The 19,134-nt window shown below is 44.7% G+C and overlaps 1 protein-coding gene across 1 annotated transcript; it reads left to right on the top strand.

The window, feature by feature from the left end:
* The first annotated feature begins 1,001 nt into the window (after positions 1-1,001).
* On the top strand, positions 1,002-18,102 carry RNASEL (ribonuclease L). The gene is made up of 7 exons (XM_045838784.1): positions 1,002-1,109; positions 3,086-4,738; positions 9,958-10,043; positions 11,190-11,395; positions 13,264-13,396; positions 15,630-15,763; positions 16,442-18,102. The coding sequence occupies exons 2-7, from the start codon at positions 3,262-3,264 to the stop codon at positions 16,599-16,601; spliced, it is 2,196 nt and encodes a 731-aa protein (XP_045694740.1). The 5' UTR covers positions 1,002-1,109; positions 3,086-3,261; the 3' UTR covers positions 16,602-18,102.
* Positions 18,103-19,134: the final 1,032 nt, after the last annotated feature.

Raw genomic sequence — 19,134 nt, 5'->3', positions numbered from 1 at the left:
GGATGGGGATGAAGACTAGCAGCCAGCAGTGCTGCCATGTATGGAGATGGAGAAGGATTAGGAGCAGACTGAGGGAGAGATGACTGAGGCCTCTGTTGGGGGCATATTCCAGATCCGTAGAGAGCCTAGGGCGAGAGAAGGAGGCTTGGGTGTCCCTGGGGTGGAGGGGCCAATAAACACCCAGCGTCTGGATGGCACGACCCGGGTGAACATCAGTCATGTAGCCACAGTCTGAGCGCCATCCACAGCCCTCTCTGCAGCTCGTCGCCCCAGCGGGACTGGGTATTCTCTGAGGATGGAAGTCCTTCCCACTGTAGCTCAGTGCTAGGAACGGGGTCAAGAGCAGAACTTCGAGAGCAGAAAAGAAACTTAAAAATCACATTACATGAGAGCACCGAGGCCCAGCATTATTAAACAACCCACCCGACGTCACTCAGTTAAGTAGCCACAGCTCTATACATGACGAATTATAAATAGCCGCTGCTCTGGCTGGAGAGCCAGGTCTCCAGAATGCCAGCAAAACGCCCTTGGAGGACAGTGTGCTGAGGATGCCCAGACAGGTGAGGGAGCTTTGACTCTGGGCTCACTTCGCTTCGCTGAGTCTCGGCGTCATCCTCTGCAGGACTGCTCTGGAGTACCTGGGACCACGTCATTTGCAAAGCAATGAGGGTAGTGCCAGGCCCCGAAGTCAGTGCTCAATAAATGTTTATTTTCCATTTGCTTCCTTCAAGGCAACAGGGGATTTGCAATAATGTGGTAAGGACAGAGCTGGCTGCTGTGACCTGAAAGGCTGAGAGGTGAGCAGCATGACCTTGGACATCAAATCGGTCACAACCAGTCCCAGAAGGGCCACCACATTTTTCCTAGGAGTATCAAAGTTCCATCTGCTTTTATACCCTCTAATCCATAAAAGAAAAAAAGCATCTTCTGCACAGGTTATGCCTGCTGGAGTGGGTGTGTGCACTTACTTAGCTCCCTTGTCACTCCTTCCTTGGCTCCGCCCCCCTGGCGAGTGACTGTTCCTGGAAGGAAGCTTTTTCTGGCTGGCTACAGTGTTTAAAGATTAGATGCTGACAAAAAGCAACAGAGGAGGCGTCTGAGTTTAGAAGGTAAGTGGGGCAGGAGGAGGAGAGCTGGAAACAGTTGAGAAGTTCTTTTCTTTGAAGGATTCCTTGGGCTTTGGGGACAGGAGGGGAAAGAGGGCGTGGGACTCCAGGAGAGGAAGGAGAGGCAGAGCCGCCCCAGGACCCTTGGGTCCCGAGCCTTCCCGAGGGCACCAAGGTTCTGCCACAACCCACACATTTTTCATTTGAGTTGGCTCTGTTTAACAACACCTCTGGTCAGACGGGGGAAAATGAAACTGAAAGCAGTGTAGTTCCTTACGGTGCTTTTGCTGGAATGTCTTTATTCTCTACTCGGATATTTTTCACTCAGGGTTTCCTTCCTTTTCTGCTCCTTTACTTAGACTGGCCAATCTCGGTTGTAACAGAAACATTCGGTTCAAAGCATCCATTGCTGAGTGATTGTGCTTATGGAGCACCATTGAATTAGAGTGCAGAGGGTGGGGACTCTGGGACAGAGCGGCAAGACAGCAGAAAAGTGGTTGCTCTGTGAATTTTGTGGCAGGCGCAGGGATGCTTACATTGGATCTGAATTGCTCGGGTCTGCTCCAGGGCAGTTGGACTAAGCTGATGCTCCTGGGCTCCCTGTGTGTGCAGTGTGTTTATGCGCCTGCATGGGGAGAACAGGACTCGTGAACAGTTTTTAATAAAGGGACATAACTAGCCCTACCATTTACCGAAAGCCTAACATCTGCCCCACGCCGTATTTTAATGCACTTTGTACAGTTGACCGGGCTGACTGTTGTCCGCATTGGAGGGAACAGAGAACGGAGACTCAGTAAGCTACAGTTACACGGTCAGGGCGTGTAACTGTGATGAGGACGTCATAGTGTACAGTTACACGGTCAGGCGCTCAAACTCAGGTCTTGCTGAGGTTGAGCCCCCACTCTTTACCCTAAACTAGTGTGGACAGGAGCTCACGGTGTGCAAAGCAGGTGTGCACAAGCCAGGGAGTGCCCTGAGAGCGGCCGGCCTTCTTGTGGCGTGAGAGATGCAAGTGGACAAAGCTACATTATTGTTTAATTAAATGAGTGTTCTTTTTCTTTTTTCTTTTTTTTTAATTTTATTTTAATTGTTGCAGTACACTTTTCTATCTTTTACTCCCATCCGAGCCCACTCACCCAGCCCTCCCCTCCTCCTTCCCATTTCCACCCGTCCCTAGTTTTTTACCCATGTGTCCTTTATACTTCTTCCTGTAAACCCTTCCCCCTTTCCCCTGAAATTCACCTGAAATTCCCACTCCTCTCCCCTCTGAACTCTGTCAGTCTGTTCTCTATTTCAGTGTCCTTGGTTATATTTTGCTTGTTTCTTTGTCTTTTTTTTTAAAATGAGGCTCTCTACTCCTAGTCAGAGTATGTTTAAATAGCATGAAAATAAATTTATTAATACAGGTTGAGAATCCTAAAAACAAGCATATCCTTTGACTAGTCATTCAATTCTTTGAAATCTGTCGTAAGAAGTCTATGATAAGATCTAGCATAAGAAAACAAACTACAATGAGATAAATTTGCTGCAGCAACATTATTTAGGATTGTTTAAAAATTCTCATTTAAAAAATATTTAAAAATTATTTTTAAAAACTGCTCAATAATAGGGAAATAAAACAATGAATGATGGCATATTACACAGCCATTAAAAACATTTGAAAAGACTTTATAATAACATAGGAAATTGTGTATGGTCTGGCATTAAATGAAAACAAAGGACACAAAGTTACTTACATAGCATGACTCCAACTGTTTTTTTTTAAATCTATAGATCTATTCTCAAATATTAACAATATTTCTGGGCAGTGGGATTACAGAGTAATAATTTTCACAATTTTAATTCATATATATTCATGATATTATGTAATACAACGTTCTATAATAAATGAGTAGATGTATTTTGAGAAAGTTGCTCATTTCTTTACTTCAAACGTTTCCGACTATTATAAAATTACAAAGTACCTCTTGTGTCTCCAGGTGTAGTGTCAGAAGACTCCGAGAGTGTTGTCCTTCCTCATACTGCTGATCTGGAGCCAGATAATCCCTACTGAGGAGTTTTAGAGCTCCATGTTTCTTTGATCAAGTCCCAAGAAGATAAGTTTCCATTTTTTTCAAAGCAAGGCAAAAAGTTATAACCGGTGGCACTTACTGTCATGGAGAACAGCCATCGAGACCCCCAGGACAAGCCCACAGCCTCCAGCACTGGGAAGGCTTCAGGGGACAACAATCGTTTGCTGATAAAAGCTGTTAGGGAAGGAGACACAGAGCGGGTCCGGCAATTGCTGGAAGAAGGGGCCGATGTCAATTTCCAGGGGGAGGAAGGGGGCTGGTCCCCTTTGCACAATGCAGTCAAGATGAAAAGGGAGGACATTGTGCGTCTTCTGCTTCGTCACGGTGCGGACCCTTGCCTGAGGAAGAAGAACGGGGCCACTCCCTTCATCGTTGCTGGGATTGTGGGACACGTGGGGCTGCTGGAACTTCTCCTTTCTAAAGGCGCCCAGGTCAATGAGCGTGATCTCCATGGCTTCACGGCGTTTATGGAAGCCGCTTGGTACGGCCAGGTCGAAGCCTTACGATTCCTGTATGAGAACGGAGCAGAGGTAAATTTGGGTCGAGAGACAATGGAGGACCAGAAGAAGCTTAAAAAGGGAGGGGCTACAGCTCTCATGGATGCTGCTAAAAAGGGGCATATAGAGGTCTTGAGGGTCCTCCTTGACGAGATGGGGGCAGATGTGAATGCCCGCGACAATATGGGCAGAAGTGCTCTGATCCACGCTCTCGAGAACCTTAAGAAGAGTGACGTAGTGATGGACATTACTCGCATTCTCTTGGCCCATGGGGCTAGTGTCAACGTGAGGGGAAAAAAGGGGAAGACGCCCCTGATTCTGGCAGTGGAAAAGGATCACTTGGATGTGGTGAAGATGCTTCTGGATCAGGAACACATAGAGATCGATGAGACAGACAGAGAGGGCAAAACAGCACTGCTGTGGGCTGTCGAACTCCAGCTGACGGAAATTGCCGGGTTGCTGTGTGACAAAGGAGCCAGCACGGATTGTGGGAACCTCATTTGGTTAGCGAGTCGCCATTACGACATCGCCCTTGAAAAGCTTCTCCTCAACCACGGAGCCAGAGATTACCGCCCCCCTGCTGAGGACTGGGAACCTCAGAGCTCACGCTGGGGGCCGGCCCTGAAACATCTCCACAACATATACCGCCCTATGATTGGCAAACTCAAGATCTTCATTGAAGAAGAATACAAAATTGCTGGCACTTCGGAAGGGGGCATCTACTTGGGGTTGTACGAAAAGCAAGAGGTAGCTGTGAAACGATTCCATGAAGACAGCAGTCGTGGCCAAAATGAAGTCTCCTGTCTGCAGAGCATCCGCTCGAACAGTCACTTGGTGACATTCTACGGGAGTGAGCACCACGGGGGCCTTCTGTATGTGTGCATCTTGCTCTGTGAGCAGACCCTGGAGATGCACTTGGCCAAACACAGAAAGGAGGCTGTGGGAAATCAGGAAGATGAGTTTTCCCGAAACATCCTCTTATCTATATTTAAGGCCGTTGCCGAGCTACACATGTCGTGTGGGTATGTGCACCAGGATCTGCAGCCACAAAACATCTTAATAGGTGAGTCCCCCATCGTCTCTTCGGAATTATGGGATCTTTATTCACAAAAGGGAAGTATTCCCATTGTATATAGGGAAGGACTAGAGTAAATGTAAATTATCCAGTTTGAGGGTAAATGCAACAAAGTCTTAATTACAGTGCAGTCTCTCCTGCTTCCAGTTATAACCCTTCCTTCTCATGGAGGTCGCAGGTGCTAACGCAATACCAGCTCACCTCATATTCCTTTGGCAAATACAAACACAAAGGTATGTCTTGGGTGGAACCAGCTCCAGAGATTTGGATTCCTAGAGGAGTCTTCAAGTCAGAGAATCCTGAAGGTGTGTTCCCTCAGACAAGGTGGCAGTTACTGTGAAACTTAATGGCAAAACTGAAGTCAAAATTGGGGATGTCAAGACAAGACGCGACACAATGAAGCAGACTCCAAGAGCAGAGCAGGTAGCATCTACTGGTTGAAACCAAAAACAAACTACCGTATTTTGCCGTGTATAAGGCGCACCTACATTTTTGGCCCAAACTTTCAGGGGGAAAAAATCCTTCCACTTTAATTTCTTAATTCAATGTTTATTTATTTATATTTAGATACTTGATTTTTGTATTATAAATGAATTTTAGCATTTATTTTTGAACATATTATGGTACAAGAAGTTTTATGTAACAAATAATTACAAAACACAAGAACAGATACAAGGTACAAGAAATTTGAGGTGCCAGTAACCAATTCACAATACACATCACAGAGGGCCAAGAATGCTTCAATAATAGAAGTATTAGCTTCTTCATTTTCTACATTACTAGTGTCTTCCGAGGAGTCACTTTCCTCATCCCGGTAAATTTCATCGTCCTCAGTTCCATCCATAGCATTGCTGATGCTGCATTTTTTAAAATGACTTCCTCCTTGACACCATTGCACTATCTTGGGATCCAGTCCACACCTGGGTGATGGACGCTTTTTCGATCCTGCCTGTAGGTGTTAAGTCATTACCTGCTGACTACATCCACTATGGCCTTTAAGGGCTTTTTTACTGACATATCAAGAGGTTGCAGTTGGCTGGTTAGCCCATCCAGTATCACAGCAAGTTGAGTTTCAGGTCCACTGCCATTGCTTTTGTGCTTTGTGTAACATGGGCTTTGAAGTGATCAAAAACGAGCAAAGCTGTTGTTTTTCAAGTACTCCTCCAGACCTTTGTGCCAGACTTTGTTAAACCAGATTTTCGTGCCTTCTTTATTAATCTATCCTTTTTCATGCACGTGGACAATAACTCCACTTGGAGTCTTTTCTTTCGGAAACATTTTTCCCTTAGAGATGGTCATAGGTGGTAGCTTTGACCCATCTGCACAACAGGCTAGAACAACAGTGCAACGTCTTTTCTCATGACCACTGGTTCTAACAGCCACAGTCTTTGCTCCTCTGGTGCCCACAGTTCTGTTGGATGGCATGTCAAATGGGAGTGGGACCCCATCCATGCTGGCGATTTGGGACAGCTCAAAGTTGTCTTTTGAAGATTGATAACATGAGAATGAAATTCCAAAACTTGATTCTCATAGGCTGCCGGGAGTTTGGGGGCAAGGTTCGCTCGCGGCCTCATGCTGCGCCGGAATCCAGGTCTTGACCTCCTGCTCCACCTCCGGCCACTGTGGTTTCCCTCACATTGCCTTCTTCTGTCCTGGCATCTGGAGGAGCTTTTCCTCCTGTTGCCTCCACCGTCCGATCACATTCTCTGTGGGAGAAGGTCCAGAGTGTCTCTCGGCAGCTCTGTCGCCATGCTTTTTAGCATACTGAATAACTTTTAGCTTACAGCTTGCGGTATACGAAAGCCATTTTGACGTTTTCCAGAATCCCAACCATTTTTGGGATTTTCCAGTAATTTCTCCTACCTGAAGTGTCTGAGGAGAAATGTCCTGCTGTTTACCCTATGGTAATAAGGTAAGCCTCACCTACCTTATCAAGTGGATGACAATCGGCATCATCGATCTTTCATTGAGTCGTTGGCCGAAACTTCTTTCGTTGCAAGCTCATTGTAAGTTCAACAAAACTGATTATCGTATTCCACGGTACTATTTTGCATATGGATATCATTATTGCTTTCTAGAGTTACAATTTTAACGCGTAACCATAAATAAAAGAATTAAAAACATTTATATTGATACAGAATTAGTACTACCCAAGCGTAATGTGTGGTCCTATTTTTTCCCTTAAAAATTTGGACAAAAAAGTGCACATTATATGTGGCAAAATACGGTAAATGAAAGCAACATTAAAGGAAACAAGCTGAGCTGAATGTAAAGTCCCAGGAAGGCAGTGTGGTGCCCTAGAGAGTGCCTTGGCTTTAGGCATTTTTAGGGAGGTTTGTAGCCTAGTCCTGCTACTTCGTAGCTTAACCTCAGCAAGTCACTTACTGTTGTGAGCTTTGGTTTCCTCATTTTTGAGCCTGATAATATCTCCTTCCCATGATTGTTATGAGGTCTAAGTGCAGAGTGTTAAGTAGGCAAGGCACCTGCATATTGTAGATACAATCAAAGATCAGATACTTATCTAGAGGGCTAAGCAGACACCTAACCAACAGATATGCATTGAGACTTAAAGTCAGTGTAAGGGAACAGGGCAAAGAATGGGTTCAGATATGGAGAAGCAAGAATAGTATTTAAGGTTCTAAGAGAGAATTAGGTATACATAGGAATACAACTCAGGCTTGGCTTTTAGCTTTAAACTCCTTCCTGGTATTAAGAAGTGTTGCCTGGGAGACTGACAAGGGCCAGAAACTTGTGCAGTTCTAACTAGTGAGTCAGACTCGGCCACGGATGAGGTCCTTCCTCGTTCTAACCACTGATCTCGGTGTGAAAGGGTCATAGATCATGTCCTTAAAGAAAAATAACTTGTGGCTGCTTATTCTTTGGAATTTGGAAACCACCTCTTCTTCCATTCTTATTTTGAACTGTTACAGAAAAGACGACTCAAATGGCTTCGGGGTTTGCAAAGGGGAGTTTTATTCACGCATGCGGACCCAGAGGAGATAGCCTCCAAATTCTGGGCTCCGAGCTCAGGCCAGGCCCGCTTATATTCTGGTTACAAAGACAGAAGGAGGAGGGGGAAGGAGTGCAGCTGCTGCAAGCGGGCATACAGAAGCAGAAAGCGGGGGTTAGCGTGCGACCTTGAGATAGCTGCTTATCTGGGAATGGCTGCTGTCTGAGAATGGCTGCTGTTCAGCTATGTCCTGTCACAGAACAATAAAGAATTGCTTGCATTTCTGACTCAAGGTGAACCTCACCTATACCACAGACTATTCCCTGTGTGTAATCCCGAAGAAGATTTTTAAAAAAAAGATGTTTAAATGAATTCATAGCTGAGATCAAAATAAAAAAAGAATTTTTTTCACAACAAAATTGTTGACGAATCGTAGAGAGATCCAACATGGACAGGGTGGGACCGAAGATCACAGGAGCCCAGGTCAAATGCAGGAAGCCTCCACTAAACACCACTCCTCAGAGTGGGAATAGTGCAGCACAGCGCCACTCGAGAGTATGGAGGCCAGGTGCAAGAGAGGACAAAGGACCAGCTAAAAGTCAGGTTGATGCATCAGTGGAAACTGGGAAGATCAAACCCTGTGCACTCCCTCTTCCCCTGGGACCAAGCCTCTGTGACAGGCATGTCTGTCTGCAGACAGGGGTACTACTGGAGGCACTGGGTGGTAGATGATCTCAAGAGACACAGAGAGCAATTAGACCCACAAGGTTTCTGCTAAGGATCCCTAAGTGGCATGTCCTAAGTTTCACTGAGTCAAATGCAGAGCAGAAGCTCTGACAACTGCCTCAGTCCCTCCCCTCTGTTGGGTGGAATTAACAGAAGCAGCTCACAGGGCACCAGGGATTCTCAACTGCATCCCTTAAGTGATTTTTGACTGTAGGGCTTACAGTCAAAAATCACTTAAGATATTTGAGTGCCAATAGCATGAAAGAGATGCATGAAACAAAAATTTACACCCAAAGAGACATAGCTCACCAAGTATGTTAGGTTCCTATGGCTGCTGAAACAAATGATCACAAACTGTGTGGCTTAAAACAATTGAAACGGATTCTCCCACTGCTCTGGAGACCAGAAGTTTGAAAGCAGTTCTACTGGCCCCAAGTTAGGTGTCAGCAGAGCCGAATTCCCTCTGGCAGCTATAGGGAGACTCTGCTCCTCTCCTCTCCCAGCTCCTTGTGGTTGCTTGCTTTCTTTGGCTTGTGGATGCATCACTCTAATCTCTGCCTCTGTAGTCATATCATCTTCTCTTCTGTTGTCAAATCCCCTCCCCCCGCCTCCCTTGAATAAAGACACATGCAACTATATTCAGGATTCATCCTGATAACCCAGAATAACCTCTCCCATCTCAAAAGTCTTAACCTAATCACATCTACAAAGTCCCCCCCCTTTGCTATATAAAGTAACATTCATGGGTCCCAGGATTAGGTCATGGATATTGACCTAATCTTATCACTCTGACTGGGAATCAAACTGGTGACCCTTTGCTTCACAGTCTGGCATTCAGTCCACTGAGCCACACCAGCCAGGGCCCATACATGCTGATTTCTAAGTTCAGAATAAAAGGGCTTTGAGAAGCACACAGTTGGTCTGTCTGTCATCCTTCTCAGACTCCATTAAGCAAGAAGCAGGAGCTACCTCTTTGAGGACAAATCACTGCCTTGCCCTCCTGTCATCTTGTTCCTGACCACCCTCATCCACACCTTCTTTCTGAGGACTTAGTGGCTTCCTCCAAGGAAAAAGGGTTCTGAAGAGGGCAAGGAGGCCGTGACTCATTACAAGCACAGAGTGGACACATGATAACTGATGATGATGTCATAGTGCACTGTGTCCAGTGAGCTCAGTTTGGTGGAGCATTATGATAAGGCAGTCTTGGGTGTGGAGCCTCATTGGCTCATTGTTCTTTGGCCTTAGGGTGTTACTTTAATTCTGCTGATGGCTCCTTTATGAATCTGTGCTCTTTACTCCTACCCTCTGGCTTGGAAAAAAAATATATAAGACCTGCTACTGGGAGATACTAGATAGGTCAAATGGCACAATGTACGTAAGTGTTCTGAGGAGTAAATAGCAATGCAGATATAAGCCTGATTATTGTCTTCTTTAGAGATAATGGATTGCATATCATGTTACATTTTTATTTAAATGAATTACAACATGAAGAATGAGGGTTTTCAATGCACCTTGACAAACTATCCCTTAGATTCCAAGAATGCTGTTCGCCTGGCAGATTTTGATAAAAGCAGCAAGTGGGCTGGAGAGCCAGGGAAAATCAAGAGCGATCTAGAGGTAATTTCTGTGGTCTTTTCTATCTTTCTGCTTCCTTATTCATTCAATACATCACTTCCCGTGGCTAATTAGAGGGTGTTCCTATTTGAACCAGGAAGGAAAGGACTTTGAAGTCACTCCCCTGGTGCTTACTACCGTCACTCCCTTGCAGACAAGGGCATTTCCCTGGGTTGGTGTGGACTGTGTCTCTTTGGATTTCTTTTCTTTCTCCACTAGTTACACAAATAAATAAATTGAGCATTCCACACCCTTTCTCAAATGACTTCTAGAAGGTACCCACAAAACATCTCCAGAATTTCCGCAGGAGGCATTTTCTGCCTAAGGACAAAGTAAATAAGATTTCTTTCCCATTCCATTCAAACTCCGAAGAGGGCCAGATGCTAAGGTCCTCTGAAACACCCAGGAGGGATCCCCAGCTTGAAAGAGTCTAAGCTTGACCAAAAAGCTGGAGACTCTGAAATAACTGTTTCCTCTGAGAAGAGATAGGTCCCAGCCTTTGCAGACTAAAGCTCCCCATTGATTCTTACCCAGTCAGGGCAGATTTCCTCTGGGGAATTCTCCACACGTTGTTGAACTTTCAACCCAGTGGACAAGAATAGCCACCCCTGGGTCTGGCTTTGGTGGTTCAGTGACTCCAGATTTCTTGCCTGATTCAGGCACTCCTACGCTGGCCTCCTTCTCGGCCTTTCCTCCCTGCCATGGCCTAACCCTTGGGGCCATCCCTGTGTCCTATTTGTCCTGGACTGGCTCCTTTACCTGCTGCCTCACGTAGCCCCAATTCAAAGTCCCAGTTCCCAGCTCCTGACATTCCCCTTATTTAAGACCTTCTCTCCTTCCCCTGGTTATCTAACTTCCATCCATACTTTGAGGTCCAGCTCAAATCCCTCTTCCTCCAGGCAGTCTGCCCTGACAACACTGGCCCAGGATTATCTTTTGCTCCTTATAAGCTGGAGCTGTGAGGACTACATGACACCTTGACGAGTTCTCTATGCACAAACCTGTGTCTTCCCTCCCTAACCAGCCCGTGGGCTCCTTGAGATCCCTCCCATTTTCCATTTGTCCCTATCCTGTGTCACACACTCCAAGGTTACCCAATGGAGTGGTCATTCCTAAGCACCTTTGGCTTGATTGGTGGCTTTTGTGCAGGCCCTTGGGCGGCTGGTCCTATATGTATTAGGGAAGGGAGATGTCCCTTTTGAGACCCTGAAGACCCAAAGTAATAAGAAGGTGATTCAACGTGCTCCAAACGAAGAAACTCAGAACCTCATTCAGCACCTGTTCTGCCCTGGGGATAATGTGAAGAACCCTCTGAGAGACCTGTTGGGTCATCCTTTCTTTTGGAGTTGGGAGAGGTAAGTAAAACTTAAGGGTATGTCACAGGGCCCTGGAATGGTGACAGTGAGTTTACTGGTGAGGCTTCCCTAGAGGAACAGAACCAACAGGAAATACATATATAATACTGAAGAGAGCCATCCACTGCACTGGGCCCATTGATTCAAATGCCAATCTCACCTGGAAACACCCTCACAGACACAGCCAGAATAATTGTAAATCTGGGCACCCTGTGATCGGTCAAGTTAACATGAAAATTACTCATCACAGTGAGGTGGTGTAGGTAGGAGTAAGGGTGAGAATCTGCAGACTCAGCTTTCCCCTTAGCTGGGCGTTTCCTGGCTGTGTGTCTTGGAGTGGTGACTTAACCTCTCTGGGTCCTGGTGCTGTCTTTTGAAGGGGGGGGGGTGGAGAAAGAGAGAGAGAGAAAGAGAGAGGAGGGAGAAAGAGAGAGGGAGAGAGAGAGGTGTCCATCTCTTCTCATCATGCAGAAATTTTATTTATTTTTTAAAAAATAAGTTTCTGTTCTGTGAAATCATTTTTGAAAGATTTTATTTATTTTTTAGAGAAAGGGGAAAGGAGGGAGAAAGAGAAGGAGAGAAACATCAATGCATAGTTGCCTCTCATGCATACCCCACTGGGGACCTGGCCCACAATCCAGGCATGTGCCTTGACCTGGAATAGAACCAGTCTGCTGAGCCACTTCAGATGGGGCAGAAATTTTAAAGGCAGTTTTGTTATAGGACAGACCTGGGGCAGGAGAGTGAACAATGTACTATTATCAAAAGGACCCTCCCTTTTCTCCGGGGGTTCCCCCCACCGTACTAGGTTCACTTTGCCCATTGCCAGGGGAAAGACATCTCTCAATGCCAGAGATTGGTGAAAAGGAAAGGAATTATTTATTTAAAAGTTATACAGACTTAGAGTAATGACTCAATGTTTTCATTAAAATACTAAAGTCCTTTAGAATACCCAAAGACACACACAGTCCTTCTTTCTCCCTCTGCCCAGTCTGGGGTACCTTATCTCAGGAAAAGAAGTAGAAGTCCATGATTCAGGCTCCCGGCACCATCAGGTGTATTGCCACCAAGATCGCCAGTTAATCCAAAGCCATGTGGCACCTTCTCATGGCCCACCAGCAAGAGTCCTTTTACCCCTTTTCTTCCAGGCAAAGTATCCCCTGCTTCCTAAGCCACGTGACAAAAGGGAGCAACCCAAAGCCACGTGACCCCAACTCTTGCCCAAGCTGCAGGGTCACCCCTGGCATGGCTGCCGTGCCTGGGTTTAAATCCAGCACCAGTCTTCCTCTGCGGCCCCATTTCCGACTCCTCCTATAACCAGTTACACCTGCCAGCATTCCCGTATTCTTCCAGCTTTACTAGGCTGCCATAGTATGTCTGGGCAGGTGTGGCCCCACGGCGTGGAGCCAATCATCTCCAAGCTCTCCTGCTCTCTTGCAGGCACTGTAACCAGGGGAAGCTGCCTCCCAGTTACATCTTGGGTGGAAGTCGCTTTCATTCCCCAGACTCAAAGCATGGCCACAGCTATTTAACACATCTATGAAATCAGTTAAATGTTATAGATATGTTAAATGACCATGCCAGAGGTTAGCTGCAAAGCTGTTGCTATTCAAAACAGCTCTCAATGGCCCTGCTCCATGTGTCCTATCCCCCAGCTCAGACTTGTGGGGATTAGGACATCCTATACATATATTTTTATAATATTTCTTGGATACCCTGAGTTCTGGACCCCATTACAAATCCTTATTTGGGGTACCCCCTTGGCTGTACAGTTTTACTACTTTTATGAAAAACCAAAATCTAACAGTGTCCTCTTTCTGGAAACAGTGGAAAGGATGGAATGACCATGATAATTCTGTCATCCTCAGCCGCTATAGGACCCTTAGGGATGTGGGGAATGAAAATGACATCAAAATTCGGGATGAGAACAGCAGTATCCTCCAACTCCTGGAACCTGGACCAGAAGATGGTTCCAAAAGTTTTTCCCTGTGGACCTCTAAGGTATGGACAATTCCCAAGGCCTGTGAGTTATTTCAGAAGTAAGAAGCTGTGTCATGTTTTATGATAGCTTTTCTAGCCTTTGTTTTATACCATTGGACTGGCCCAACCAACAGATGAAAGAGGGAATTTCCCTTCTCTTCCTCCCCACCCGAGTCCCCTCTTCCCTTTTGGGTCTCTGCCCTCCTTTTTAGAGGTCAAGCCTTCCTGATAGACCCCCATCTAGACTCCTCTTTAGGGTAGTCTAGTCCCAGCCCCTTTTTGCTTCTGGTGGCTCTTTCCCTCAAGGCTTGTTCTGTGATCCTATTACCATGGTAACAAGAGCAGCTGATTAAATGGAGCTTAGCCCAGAGGAGGTGCTTCACAGAGGCCTTTCAGTCCAGGGTCTCTGCTGCCTGTGAACAACCCAGCTCTGACGACCCACATAGCACCTCCATTCTGCCCGACAGAACAGAGTACGAAGAGGAGATGATCTTTCAAATTCCTCCTTTTCCAAAAAAGGTCCACCTAACTTGAACTAAATATTGTGGAACATCAAAATTAATCACCATCTTGATCTAGTCAAGAAGTTTCATTAGTATTAATTAGCACACATCGGTCAAGTACCAGGTATGTGCTAGGCCCACGGGAGGCCACAGGTACACATAGAGTATGACCTGGTCCACGTGGGGCCAGGAGCCACATAGAAACAATGGCGCATGATACCTGCTGGGTGCCCAGAGGCAGGGGCACAACACTACGGGAGAATCCATAATCCTGAAGTCATCGAGACCAACCGCTCCCCTACCTTAGGCGACCTCCGACTGTGTTTCTTACATACTTTGTCGCTGGGTCTCATTTTGCTTCCCTTCCCTCATTTGACTCCAGGCTCCATACCACACTCATAATTTCTGGCTTGATGTTCATCTTCCTGCTCTCCCATAAATCCCACGAGGCAGAGACCGCCCGTTATCCTGTCCGTTTTTCTCTTCCTAACACGGACTAGGTGTGGCATGACTCTTTTTCACGTGAATGTCTATAAAACTTCAGCTGGAACTTAAACTTGTAGAAACAGAGAAATCTGAAGCCAGAGCAGGTGACAGTAGTGTAAGCTCCAGGGCAGCTTTGGTTCTGAGGATTTTATGGGAGTCGCCACAGTTAATCCTTAAAACAACCTCAGAGGCCAATATCTCTGTTTGGCAGGTGGGCAAAGACAATTTTTCCAAAGGCACAGAGCCAATAAGGGGTTAAGCAGGACTTGAAGCTGGTGCCAGTGGGTCCACCAAGTCATTGTTGCCGAGGGAATTGAGGTTCAGAGATGCAACCCAAAATACATGGGACTGCAAAGCCAGAGATGAGCAGAGTTGGGAAGAGAAACTTACTCTCTTATTCCCCAATTCATGGGTTATTCCCCCTAAACTGTATTGACTTATATTCAGTTTTGATGAACTTCGAGACTTATATTTTTAAATTCTCATTTTAGACTTTTTTTCTGTTGACTTTAGTGGCTTGCCGATTTTTCTGGTGGTACAATCAATTTGGGGCAGCTCAGGTCCCCAGCCAAGTTCTCCAGCGTATTTCCTGCCTCCCTTCACTGGGCTGTCCCGCCCCCCCACATGCACATTGCTCAGTATTTCCCACGTGTGCTCCGCATGTAGAACACATGGGCAGTCTCAGCAGGTCTCCTCTAGTCTTGGTCCAGTCACCAGTCACTCTTCCTAAGGGACCTATGGCTTCCTGGTTGCAGCATCTTGTTCCCTTACTACAAACTCTTTATAAATGCGAAGCCACCTACAAAGCTGTCGGCACAAATAGGAAGGCATTCACGTGACAGCAGTTGCCCTGGGACACCTGGAGGCAAGGAGAAACCCATAACCCCTTTGGAAATAGAATTTTAAAGAAAAGAAAGTGGAAACCAACCACAGTCACTTGGGCAGTGGCTGCCCGTCTGGAGTCAGCCTGGATGAAGTGGATCAAGTATGAACTTGGAAGGGGGGCCACAAGGATAAAAAGACGGGGTAGTATAATGAGCACATTTCCTAGAGTAGTGGCCAAAGATTTTCTAACCATGTTTTAATATATTTAATTTCTTATGAAAACAATTCACTTGGAAAACAGAGACAAATTTAAAGTTACTGATTGCTTGTTAAATTAGCAATGTTAACACATGGTCAGATTTGCATTTTGCCTTTTTGTTTTCCACCAGGATTTATTTTGCATTGCTACCACATTTTTTGTGTAATGTTTTCTTGTTTAGATTGATGGATATGCTATCAAAAAGATGAATGAGTATTATAGAAAAAATAGCAATTTTTATCAGGACACTGTTGGGGATCTGCTAAAGTTCATCCGGAATTTGGGGGAACACATTAATGAAAAAAAGAATGAACGGTAAGTATTGTTTCCATTCTTCTAAGTCATATATGTAATGAGGAAGATTTAAAAATCCAGTTCTAAATTTGTATCTGCTATTTGGTGGGAAGAACAAAATTAATTTTGATGAAGGAAAAGTAGCTCCTCTCTGCCTGGAAAAGGGCCCTTATCAGGGTCTTACAATGAATGGTAGACGTAACCAGCAGACTCTCGTCTTCCTTTTTAACTTGTGCTGACTCCCCTTAAACAGAAGGCTAGTGACTCCCTTGTGTGAAGAAACACAGGGAGGGGACAGCTGGGTAAAATGAATGTGACATTATAAAAGTCTACAAAGTAGTCCCATGTTACTTAAATCAGCTTCTGTTGCTGAAATGTTAGCTGCAAACTCATTTAAAAAAAAAGTTGTTCTAGTTTCTAGGTCTCTTTTTGATTTTTGGAAAGGTAGATAAGGGATTGTGGAATTGTAGTTAAGTCCATTTTATGGATGGATGATGCAGCTGAGGTTCACAATGATCACGCTGCCAAAGGTCACACAATCAGTTGAAGAGTCAGGAGATGACTCTTGCTCTGTCAGATCCCCAGGTCCTCATTCATTCTGCCGCAGAAATCAAGGGGCACAGTGATCTCCAGGCCATGTGCTATGAAGGGGGAGAGAATTTGGGGGATGTATGTCAAAATGTTTACATTTCATTTCAGTATGAAGTCGATAATTCAAGACCCTTCCCAGTATTTCCAGAAGAAATTTCCCGATCTGATCATCTACATCTACATGAAACTGCGGAACACGGAGTACGAAAAGCATTTCCCCAAAGCTCACAGTGGGGGCAATGGGGGCCAGCAGGCTAGCCAGCTGTGAGTGCTGACCCAGCCTTCTGAGCTCAGTGGGGTCCTCATGAGCCGTGTGATCCTGGGCACGTCACAGCTCTCTGGGCTCCTTAACTAACCTGGGTGCTTGTGAGGGATGAGTTGGATGGCCGATGTCAGTTCCTGGCAATGTCCCCAGCATTTCCTACATATTTATAATAAAAAAAAAGTGTGTGCCCAAATTACCCTGGTGCTTTTCGGGGGAAAGCTAGAGGCAGGAGCTGGAAGGGCATCCTGCTGAGATTCCTCTTGTCTATTGCACTGAAGGAATGAGTGCCTAAACCTCTAACACTGTATGTTTCACACCAATTATCTCATGTAATTATCCCAATGATCTTGCAACATGGGTTAATATCCCCATTTAAGAACTGATGAACTTGAGACTCAGTTTAAACTAGTCGCCTCAAACCATATGACTTGTACAGAGCACAAGTGTGAATGGAGATGGAGTTGTTACCTCTTAGAAACGCATCTTAGAGCTTAATTACTACTCCAGGGATCATCTGGATGAAACCTAAAAGGAATCTGTTAAAAGGGCTCCTGGTGGCTTCTTCACTCACTCACTCACTCACTCATTCATTCATTCAATTCATTCTTTATTGAGCACAAGTCAAGGCACTCATTTTTTTTTAATGAATTTCATTCCTTCTAGAATGACCTGCACTGGTTGTCTGCAGATTTAAGGCAGTAGCACTCAACCGGGAGCAATTTTGCCTCTCAGGGGCCATTTGGTAGTGTCTCTGGATGTTTTTGGTTGTCAAAGCTAGAGGGTAGGTGGGTTATTGGCACCTAGTGCACAGAGGTCAGGGATACTGCCAAACATTCTACAATGCACAGGCTAGCCCCCCACATCAAAGAATTGCCCAGCCTAAAGTACCAGTGGTACTGAGGTTGAGAAACTGCCTTAAGGGGCTGGGACACTTTTGAACTGGTTCAGGGCCCAGGCCCATGGAATGTGTGGGCCATCTCACGTAGGACTTGGGTTTGCTGTTTTGATTTTGGATCTGTAGTGAGCCAGTTCCAGTTCCAGTTCCGCTCCCTCAGAAGTCCGCTGAACACCCTCACCTTCCACACCCCAGTCAGAGGGCTCTTTCTGACTCCTTGGTACCCAAAGCCGCATAAGAGCTTGCTTCTCTCTGCCTTGTATATTAAGAAATATACTAAGGAGGTATATATGAAGAGAATAGAAGAAGATATGATAGAAGTGTCTTGCTAAAAATCTAATTTATATTATTTGATAAATAATACTGTGGAAGTATCAGAAGAAAGAAACAGCCACACTCTCATTATGATGATAAACTTTACAATTTCCATATTCTATCTCAGACTTCGTTTACACGCATAGGAGAGTGTTGCATAATTGACAACCGAGTGTATTATTTCATTCTGATGCTGCTTTTTAAATTTACTATATTAAAAACATAATATCAGCCCTGGCTGGCATAGCTCAGTGGATTGAGCACGGGCTGTGAACCAAAGTGTCGCAGGTTCGATTCCTAGTCAGGGTACATGCCTGGGTTGCAGGCCATGGCCCCCAGCAACTGTACATTGATGTTTCTCTCTTTCTCTCTCTTTCTCTCTCTTTCTCCCTCCTTTCCCTCCCTAAAAATAAATAAATAAACTCTTTAAAAAAACATAATATCATATTGATTTATTGTAATTGTTTTAAATGACTGTATAATGCTCTGTCAAGTGAATATGTTAAAGATTGTTTAAACATTTCCTTTTGACTTATTTTTAGCTTGCTTTCTCTTAGTAATATGAATAACACTCCAAGGAGCTACTTTAAGCATGTAACTTCTTCCCGTTATAAATAACAAATTATAGTTGGTCTTGAAATATGTGAGATTTGTATGTGTTTGTATATTTAATTTCAGTTCACTGTAGGTAAGTTAATTTTAGAGAAGAAAATACACACCACCAAGTAATCCCAACACTTGGAATAACTGCGGTTAAACTTTTGTTTTTTAAAGATGCATGATCATGAAATAATTATCTTAATAGTCATTGGGAGATATATATAATACTATTAATAGTAAATAAGTAGTAAATAATGGTAAATAGTAACTCATTGGGATATTTATATATGATATTATCAACAGTAAGTAGAAAACTAGAAAAAGAAGAACAAATTAAATCCACGGTAAGCAGAACATTATAAATAAGAAGACTCAGAGTAGAAATCAATGAAATTAAAAACAGAAAGTCAATGGAGAAAATCAATGAAACTGACAGCTGGTTCTTTGAAAAGACCCCTGATATCAGTAACCCATGGACACTGAAAGGATAGTAAAAGGGATACTGTGGACCACTCTATGCCACAAATGTGATCGCTAGGACCAGTTCCTTGAAAGACACAATTTTCAAGCATTCACCAAGAGAAAACAGACAATCTACATAGGCCTGTATCTGCTCAAGAAATTCAATTAATAAGGAATAACTTTCCAAAATGGAAATCACCAGGCCCAAATGGTTCGCGGTTAATTCTACCACACATTTAAGGAATGTGGTTTTCTTTCCTTACG

This window comes from Phyllostomus hastatus, unplaced genomic scaffold, assembly GCF_019186645.2.
Source record: "Phyllostomus hastatus isolate PE091 unplaced genomic scaffold, TTU_PhHast_1.1 phas_contig_283, whole genome shotgun sequence".
Lineage (NCBI taxonomy): Eukaryota > Metazoa > Chordata > Mammalia > Chiroptera > Phyllostomidae > Phyllostomus > Phyllostomus hastatus.
Note: the sequence above shows the minus strand (reverse complement) of the source record. Positions and strands in the feature narration are given on the sequence as shown.